Here is an 8,720-nt window from a genome sequence, read left to right as displayed (position 1 = left end):
GCGGGAGGTGGGTGAGCCCTTCGCGCCGGGCAGCACCACGGGCTTTACATAAGAGTGGCTGGGGGGTCCCTGAGCTCCCCACCCCGTCCTCAGCCGCCCTCCCAAACACCCCCACTCGCCTGCTGGCACCCGTCTCCAGGAGGGGAAAGTGAGTCATGGAGCCGAGAGCTGCGGGCAGGGGAGTGGAGGTGGGCAGGGGCGTGGAGGTGGGCAGGCGGTGTGGAGGGGACTCTGGGGCTGGGCAGTGCTGTGCTGTGAGCAAGGGAATGGGGTAGGCTGTGGGATGCCTGGCTGGGTGAGGAGTCAATCCCACGTTAGTACTCCAATACTCTGGTGGGGTATTGGAGCTGGGGCTGAGTTCCGTGGGACACCGTGTGCTGAGCGGGCAGAAGGGAGAAGCACAGCCATGGTGATGCCGGCTCGGGGACCCTCTCATCCCCGGGTGCCTGTCCCTGCCGTGCCACCAGCGCTGGTGCTGAGCCCAACTCCAGTGTCCCTGGTGGAGGCAGGACTTGTAAGACTTCAGGCCAGCCCCTCCCATGCTCCTGCCCAGAGCTGGACCTCTGTTGCCTCCCTCTTGCAGAGCCTGAGTAGAGCCCATAGCAAGCCCAGCTGTCTCCCAATCATGGATACGACGGACGTGCCCCTCCAGGCCGAGATGGTGGAGCTGGTGCCCAATGGGAAACACACGACTGCACTCACTGCCTCCACTGTCCCCTCGCTGGCAGGTGACAGGTAGGGGCCCCAGGGATTTGGGGGGGTCCTCTGAGCTGCTCCCTGCCCTTGAGATACCAGTGTTGATGGTCCCTGTCTCTGCTTTGCCTTCACTCCCCTTCCTCCACGGACAGATTTGAGGAGAACCAGACTGGCGTGGCAGAGATGGAGGAGTTCCTGCCCCACGGTGCCGAGAAGAAGCAGACACACTTCACTGATGTAAGTAGCAGCATGGGCACAGTGGTGGGGGTGGGATGAGGCAAGCTCCCAGTGTGACTGGTGCATCCCCTCCCCGTTGTGTCCTGTGAACAGTTCGAAGGGAAGACGTCTTTTGGGATGTCCGTCTTCAATCTGAGCAATGCCATCATGGGCAGCGGCATTCTGGGGCTGGCCTATGCCATGGCCAACACTGGCATCATCCTCTTCCTGTGAGTGCCATGGGGACATGGTGAGGGTCCGGGTGTGGGGGGCTCCTCCAAGGGGATTGGTGGGTGCAGGCAAGAAAGAAGTCTCTGACTTAGAGTGATGCGGGGACCAGTGTCCTGCTGGCTGAGCAATGCCCATTGCTGGCATAAGCCTGCCTGCTCTGCTGAGTGCTGTGCCCCACTAGGGGGGATGAGGAGGAGGGTAAAGGTTTGCCTTCCTTACTACAAAGTCAGATTTCCAAAAGTGGCTTGAAGGACATGAGTGATGGCTCCTCTTGGGTGCGGAGACATGGACAGAGTCCCCACATGCTGCAGCCCAACTGTCCCATGAGCACCCAGCTGGTGCTGAGGCAAGGGCCTGGTGTCCTACAGGACAGGTGCCCACAGGCAGAGCATGGCTGCATGGGGTTTACCCCACAGCCATGTCTGAGCCCTGTGCTGTGACCCGCTGGTAACTGTGCTCTCCTCCTGCAGCTTCCTCCTCACAGCGGTGGCCCTGCTCTCCAGCTACTCCATCCACCTGCTGCTCAAGTCCTCGGGCATTGTGGGTGAGTGCCAAATCCTCAGCAGGGCCGTGCCAGGGGGTCCCATCCCGACTCTCACCCACCATTGCTCCCCGTCCCACAGGCATTCGCGCCTACGAGCAGCTGGGCTACCGAGCCTTCGGCACGCCGGGGAAGCTGGCTGCGGCCATCGCCATCACGCTGCAGAACATCGGAGGTGAGCATGGCACTGGGGGAACCCGTCGGGGCTGGGGACAGGGGATGGGACCAGAGAACACCAGTGCAGCACGACCTCATTCTGCCCTGCAGCCATGTCCAGTTACCTGTACATCGTCAAATCTGAAGTGCCTCTGGTCATCCAGACCTTCCTGAACCTGGAGGAGAAGACCACGTGAGTGCCTCCTGCCCACGCTGCCTGCGTGCCTTCCCCGGGCAGGCGCCGGGGCTCTGGCTCCAGCTGTGCAGCCTGTGGCAGGGATTTACTATCATTAAGCCACTACTATTTTTGATAACTGTCAGTGCTGAATAAGCCCCTGGGTGAGATTAAACCGAGCTGAACTTCCAATCCCTGCTCCTCACATCCCCTTGGGATCAGGCTTTCCTCCTTGAGCAGAACCTGGGGCTGTGGGGTGGGGGACTGGTTGGGTATAGGTCCCCCTACCTCATGCCCACATCCCCACTAGCAGCTCTAGCCCTTGGGGGTGCACCACTGTGGGGGTAGGCAGAACCCTAGCTCAAGGGCCTCCAGGGATGCTGGCCTCAGGGGTCCCCAAGGCTGCCATCTCAGGGGTCCCCAGGGGTGTTGGCAGAGCAGGAATCCCAGCCTCAGGGGACACCAGTGCCCCTGGGATTTGCCAGCCTAAGGGTCCCTAGGAATGGCAGACAGCCCCCCCAGTGGCTGCCTCTGCCCCCTGTGCCCCAGCAGAGCGGGGTGGTGAGCAGGCCTTCTGCTTCCAGGGACTGGTACCTGAATGGGAACTACCTGGTGATCCTGGTTTCTGTCACCATTATCCTGCCCCTGGCCCTCATGAAGCAGCTGGGTAAGTCAGGGAGATGCCACCCGTGACACAGGGGTCTGGCACCCTGGGTCTCCCGCAGGGTGATGGTGCCAGCCTGGATGTGCTGGGCAAGAAGGGGACACTTAGCCAGTGCGAGGGTCCCACCCGCACCCACCGGCCACTCTCCTCCCTTCCCAGGCTACCTTGGCTACGCCAGCGGCTTCTCCCTCAGCTGTATGGTCTTCTTCCTCATCTCGGTGAGCACCCGCTGGCACGTGCCGGTGCCTTGGGGTGCCAAGCATCCCTCCTGCCGGGGTGTGAGGCTGGGCTGGTTGCTGTGGGGACAGCAGAGGCAGCAGGGACAGCGGGCGCTCGGGGCTGCAGAGACGCCGTGGCAGGGCTGTCAAGCTGCTGGGTTATTTTCGGCTGAAGGAACCGAATGTTGTGGAAAGAGAGAGGGGGAAGGTGCTGGGGGGGGCAACAGCACATGTGGCCCCTCCACGTGCTGCTGTCTTGCTCTGTCCCACTGCCCACCCCCACAGGGACAGACTGGGGAGGGCAGCATCGCCACAGGGCAGCACTGGCAAAGGGTGTCCCATAGAGGGGTCCTGGCAGGGTCACTCTCCTGCTGGGCATGGTGCTGGTTTGGGCAGTGTGTGCTGGGAGTTGGGGGCACCAAGAGCTGACTGTCCCCATGTTCCCCCCACCCCAGGTCATCTACAAGAAGTTCCAGATCCCCTGCCCACTTCCAGAACCGGAGGGGAACCTCACGGGCATCCTCAACAACTCCACTGTCAGCACTAGTGACTACGAGAACGGCTACACAGTTCTCCAGGCCCCCGAGCAGGACACCTGCACACCCAGCTTTTTCACCCTGAACTCGCAGGTAAGGACCTGGGATGCACCCCTGAGGCTCTGGGTGAGCCCCCAGCCCATGCAGCCCATGCAGACAGGTGGTCCTGGTGCTGGCAGCAGCTGCCACTTGGCCCCCAGCAGTCAGTTGTCCTCCTCTCGCACAGACAGCGTACACCATCCCCATCATGGCCTTCGCCTTCGTCTGCCACCCCGAGGTCCTGCCCATCTACACCGAGCTGAAGGAGTGAGTCCTGGGTGGGGGCACCCATGGGGAGGGGTGGGCTTTGTCTGGTGCCCACCCAAAGGCAGTGCCATCTGTGTGTGGGACCTGCGCCAGGGCATCATGGGGAGGTGGGTGATATCACCCTGGGTGGGTGGTGGCTGATAGGACCTGGGATGGGTGATACCAGTCTCAGGAGGTGGGTGATACAACCTGGGGTGGGTGCTATCACCCCTGGGAGGTGAACATTATGGCCCAGGGTAGATGGTGAGTGGTTGGTTGGTGGTTGGTGCTATCACCCCTGGGAGGTGTATGATGCAACTCAGAATGGGTGGTGGGGTGGTATGACCCCGGGGAGGTGGGTGCTGTGACCCAGAGAGGGTGGGTGGCTGGAAGGTGGTGGGTGATTCAACACAACACCCTGCCCAGGAAGGGGGACACAGCCCCTCTCCACACAACCCCCACACACCCCAGAGTGCTCTGGCATCACCCCTCCTCACTGGGCGGGTGCTGGGTGTCAGTGGGTGCCACGTGGCTGTGCTGAGCCCACCGTGTCCTGCAGCCCTTCCAAGAAGAAGATGCAGTGCATCTCCAACATCTCCATCATGGTCATGTACCTCATGTACTTCTTGGCTGCCCTCTTTGGCTACCTCACATTTTACGGTGAGCCCTTGGGGGAGAGGGCTGGGGCTGGCACATCTGTGCCAGGGGGTGATGGTGCTGGGGCTCACCCAGGGGCTCCTTGATGGTGTTCACAGGCCGTGTGGAGTCGGAGCTGCTGCACACGTACAACAAGGTGGATCCCTTTGATGTGCTCATCCTGTGTGTGCGTGTGGCTGTGCTGACGGCTGTCACCCTCACCGTCCCCATTGTCCTCTTCCCGGTGAGTGGCCCCACAGAAATGCCAGGTGGCTTCAGCACCAGGCTTTGAGAAGGGAAATTGAGGCAGTGATGAAGACAGGGATTGGGGAACAGGACATGCTGGGGCAGAGGCAGGGGTGTTGGGGACAGGCAGGGCCACAGGGACAAGGCTGTGAAGGGGTGACAGGGACCAGTGGGGCATCAGGGTCAGAGCTTAGGAAGGGAAAGGGGTGATGGTGACCTGCAGGGCCGTAGGGACAGGGCTGGAGTAGGGGTAGGGGTGATGGCAGCCAGCAGGACCAGGTATGGCTCCTGGCTCCATGGATGGAGTGTGATACCCTGTCCCTGTCCCCAGGTGCGCCGGGCCATCCAACAGATGCTGTTCCAAGGTAAAGACTTCAGCTGGATCCGCCACATCGCCATTGCCGTGATCCTGCTGACCTTCATCAACCTCCTGGTCATCTTTGCCCCATCCATTCTTGGCATCTTCGGCTTGATTGGTGGGTGGCAGCACCCTGCCCCTGTCCCCCCTTGGGCATGGGGTGTTGCAGCAGCATGCCAGCCCCTGTCCTGACTGGTGCTCAACTTTGACTGACCCTCCCGTGCCTCAGTTTCCCCTTCTCACTGTGCCAGGACCAGGTGGTTGTGTGGGTCCCCCATCCCATCCCTGTCCTGGCAGGTTGGTTCCCACAGTGCAGTGCTGGCATTTGCTCTTCCCCTGCATGTTTGCCTTGATCCCCCCAGCCAGGCTCCCCCCGTTCAACACTCAGCTCGGTGCCAGGGGTGTGGGGACAGTGCCAGCACACCGCGTCCCTGGGTTCCTGGAAGGCTTTGCCAGGACTGGGGGGGGCGAGGAGGGGGTGGGGGTGGACAGGACCTGTCCTGGCAGTGGGGCTGGCAGGGCTGAGCTGCAGGGTGGGGGGCCCCTGCCCACTCTGTCCCTGTCTGCTCCAGGTGCCACCTCTGCTCCCTGCCTCATCTTCATCTTCCCTGCCATCTTCTACATCCGCATCATGCCCAAGGACAAGGAGCCGCTGCGCTCCGCCCCCAAAATATTGGTAAGCATGGGCAGGGGGTACAAGGATGGGGACAGGGACAGGGTTCTGAGGCTGGCTGGGAACCCTGTTGCCCTGGCCATCCCTGAGCCCCTTCCTTGTCCCCACAGGCTGCCTGCTTCGCCCTCCTCGGGGTGGTCTTCATGATCATGAGCTTGAGCTTCATCATCATCGACTGGGCCACGGGTGGGGGGAAGAGCAGCGGCAGCCACTAGCCACTACTGGGTGCCCACGCCAACCTCCCCCCCACCCACCCGGTGCCCCAGGGAGAGCCAGCCCCGGGCTCAGCCCCCATGCTGCAGCCCCACCAGGATTCCCTGGGGACTTCCGCTGTTGCTGCCCATCACCTGAGGTGATGGTGCGGGGGCATGAGCCATGGCAGGCATGGGGATTTCTCAACCCCTGTCCGGGATGGGGCAGTGAGCCCGGGGCAGGCCCTGTGACCCCGAGCCACTCCAGCGGGCACCCTCCCTGCTCTGCGCCTCAGTTTCCCCATCTGTAAAATGGGGAGAATAATACTGCCCTACCTCACCCAGAGCTGGCTGTCAGGTGGAGCTCTTCTGCACCCCAAGAGCCGCCAGCAGCAGGCACTGCCAGGGGCGCAGGGCACTGCCTGCCATGGGGACTGAGGACTGGGGCACTTTCCTGGCCCCCCCCGATAGCATTGAGAGCCTGATGAACAGTGTCCGTGGGGGCTGAAATCCAGCAGGGCGGTCGGACCTGTGACAGCACCTATGCCCAAGCCATCCACCTCTCCCCTGCCATCCCCCTGTCCCCAAAGAGATGCCACCCACTGCCCTGGTATCACGGGGGCACCCTGGTCCCCTGCGGGCAAGCGTGATCCTGACGCTGTGGCTGGTAGTACCCGGCCCGCTGCTCCTGAGGCTGCCAGGGGAACGACACCTGGTGCCTGCGGATGGGACCCTGCTGACCCCTCGGCCATGTTTGGGGACCGGCCTCATCGCTCCAGGGAGGTGGCACGCACGCCATTGGCTTTGTGTCCACTGGCATCCTGCCCACGCTGCGGCTCGGCTGCTGGGGGCCTGGTGCATCTGAGGGGCATGAAGGGGATTTGGGGGAGGCTGGGGGCAGTACTCACTGCGGGCAAGCTCGGGGCTCTGGAGGCACCCCTTGTCTGCATGCCCAGATGCCAGGGTGATGGGCACCCCAGCAACTCAAGCTGTCCCTGCTCGCCTTGCACCCTGGGCCAGCACCCAGACCCCCACAGCCCTCACCCATCCATCCACCCATCCATCTATCCATCCCTGCCGCTGGGACACCCCAAACCATGCCAAAACCCAGAGAGCGGCTCTCCCACCCACTGCCTCCCTTCCCAGTAGGGAGGGCAGCCTGGCAGGGTGGGCAGCACGGGGCTGGGGGGTCTGTCCTGCGGCAAAGTACATAAGAGACGTATTTTTTTATGGGGTGGTGGAGGCTGGGATGCTTTTTATAAATACTGTACATAAGAGTAGATCTTTTTTAACGTGTTGTGTTGCTCTGGGTAGCTCTGTATAATGTACATATCATATGGGGGGGCACCGCCGCGGACCCTCGCCATCGCCCCGGGATTGCCGGCTGCAGTGTGGCCCCAGTGTTCCTGTCCCCAGCCTGGCTGCCCCAGGGCCACTTGGACATTATCGGTGGGGGTGATGCTGGTGGTGGCGGGAGGCCAGAGGTGAGAATAAAGATGTGAATGTGCCCAGGTCTCGGGCGTCACTGGGGCAGGCAAGGAGCTAGCACGCAGGCTGGCACCTGACACACAGCATCCTGAGGTGGCACAGACAGACAGACGAGTGGCACATGGGTGCACAGAGGTGCGTGAGGACAGCAGGGACATACGGACTCGGATGTGCAGGGTTAGTGCACACGATGAACAGCAGGACAGACAGCATGGACATACAGCAGGACAGCACAGACACATGGACATGGATGTGCAGGGACCCCCATGGGAGCAGGGCCCCTGTGGGAGTTAGACCCTGGGGAAACAGGACCCCTAGGGAGTGGGATCCCTGGGGAGCAGGACACCTGTGAGAGCAAGATCCCCAGGAACACACGTGGGAGCAAGGCCCTGAGGAGTGGGACATGTGTGAACAGGACTCCAGGGAGTGGGACTCCTGAGGAGTGGGATATGTGGGAGCAGGAACCCCAGTAAGTGGGACTGCCATGGCAGTAGTATCCATGGAGAGTGGAGCTGCTGTGGGAGCAGGACTCCAGGGAAGCGGTGCTGGGGCATCTTCTGCCTGGTGCCAGGGCCCCAGTGCCCTCAGGGCCAGCCCCCCCAGCCCTCGCCCATGGCAGTGTGGAGTGGGGGTGAGCCCCCCCAGCCCTGGCCCCTCGCTCCCCTCCGCTGGCCCCAGCTCTGGGCTCAGTGCCAGCTCGTTAGCAAAGCCTTATTAGCACGGCAGCCCGCTCCCACGGGAACAGCCCTGCTCCCGCCACACCAGGCCCACGGGCACAGGCCTGCAGACCCCACGGGGGATGCTGTATCCCTTCCCCTGGCATTCTGAGTTAAAAGCATCCCTGGCTGCCCTCACCCTGCTCAGCTGGTGCTCGTGGGGGTGTGTGCGGTGGCTGCAGGGCCTGCGCAGGCATGAGGCACTGCTGTGGGGCTAGCATGGAGTGAGAGTGGCTACCTGGGCACGGGCCAGCCCTGTGGGTCAGTGGGCACACCTGGCCCCCCTCCTCAGGTAGTGGGGGGGGGGTCTAGCTCCTAAGGGAGCAGCCCTGGGAGCTGAGGGATGGGGCAAGTGCCTGAGGGACCCCCTGTCCTGGGAGAGACCTGGAGATACCCCATTCTGCCCAGTCCCATCCTGGCCCATCCCTGGTCACAGGCACGCCCAGCCCTGGCACCCGCCAGGCAGGGGACATGGGACCCTGAGGGGTGAGAGACCCCCAAGGTCCGAGCCACCACCCTGTGACACCGCGGCTCCGCAGAAGGTAGCCCTGAAACACAGCATCACGCAAACCACTGCTCCCAGGGCTGCACCCACCGCTCTGCACCCAAAGGACCCCAGACCCAAAGCGCAACACCCAGACTCCATCTCCCTCCCCATGTCTGTCCCAGGGCACACCGCGGCCGGAGCCCGCCT

The 8,720-nt window shown here is 62.8% G+C and overlaps 2 protein-coding genes across 4 annotated transcripts in view; both read left to right on the top strand.

Moving 5' to 3' along the window:
* Window positions 1-7,329, top strand: part of SLC38A3 (solute carrier family 38 member 3) — a 14,427-nt gene extending 7,098 nt beyond the window's left edge. For 2 of the 3 annotated variants that reach the window (XM_008632188.2, XM_017732396.1), the window contains exons 2-16: window positions 584-735; window positions 849-933; window positions 1,027-1,142; window positions 1,614-1,687; window positions 1,767-1,859; window positions 1,952-2,033; window positions 2,600-2,682; window positions 2,839-2,897; window positions 3,353-3,526; window positions 3,660-3,739; window positions 4,278-4,378; window positions 4,474-4,598; window positions 4,932-5,076; window positions 5,531-5,634; window positions 5,742-7,329. In XM_008632188.2, coding sequence (XP_008630410.1) covers window positions 626-735; window positions 849-933; window positions 1,027-1,142; window positions 1,614-1,687; window positions 1,767-1,859; window positions 1,952-2,033; window positions 2,600-2,682; window positions 2,839-2,897; window positions 3,353-3,526; window positions 3,660-3,739; window positions 4,278-4,378; window positions 4,474-4,598; window positions 4,932-5,076; window positions 5,531-5,634; window positions 5,742-5,846 — 1,536 coding nt within the window. In that variant the 5' untranslated portion in view covers window positions 584-625 and the 3' untranslated portion in view covers window positions 5,847-7,329. Of the gene's footprint in view, window positions 1-55; window positions 149-583; window positions 736-848; window positions 934-1,026; window positions 1,143-1,613; window positions 1,688-1,766; window positions 1,860-1,951; window positions 2,034-2,599; window positions 2,683-2,838; window positions 2,898-3,352; window positions 3,527-3,659; window positions 3,740-4,277; window positions 4,379-4,473; window positions 4,599-4,931; window positions 5,077-5,530; window positions 5,635-5,741 lie in introns of those variants that run through there. The other variant, XM_017732397.1, reaches the window with a different exon arrangement.
* The window catches only part of GNAI2 (G protein subunit alpha i2), a 16,973-nt gene continuing 15,373 nt past the window's right edge, over window positions 7,121-8,720 (top strand). The window contains exon 1 of the mRNA XM_008632187.2: window positions 7,121-7,286. Within this exon, the coding sequence (XP_008630409.2) occupies window positions 7,146-7,286 (141 nt within the window). The 5' untranslated portion in view covers window positions 7,121-7,145. The remainder of the gene's footprint in view (window positions 7,287-8,720) is intronic.

This window comes from Corvus brachyrhynchos, unplaced genomic scaffold (genome assembly GCF_000691975.1).
Source record: "Corvus brachyrhynchos isolate BGI_N302 unplaced genomic scaffold, ASM69197v1 scaffold4, whole genome shotgun sequence".
In the NCBI taxonomy this organism is placed as follows: Eukaryota; Metazoa; Chordata; class Aves; order Passeriformes; family Corvidae; genus Corvus; species Corvus brachyrhynchos.
This window is presented reverse-complemented; position numbering and strand designations above follow the sequence as displayed.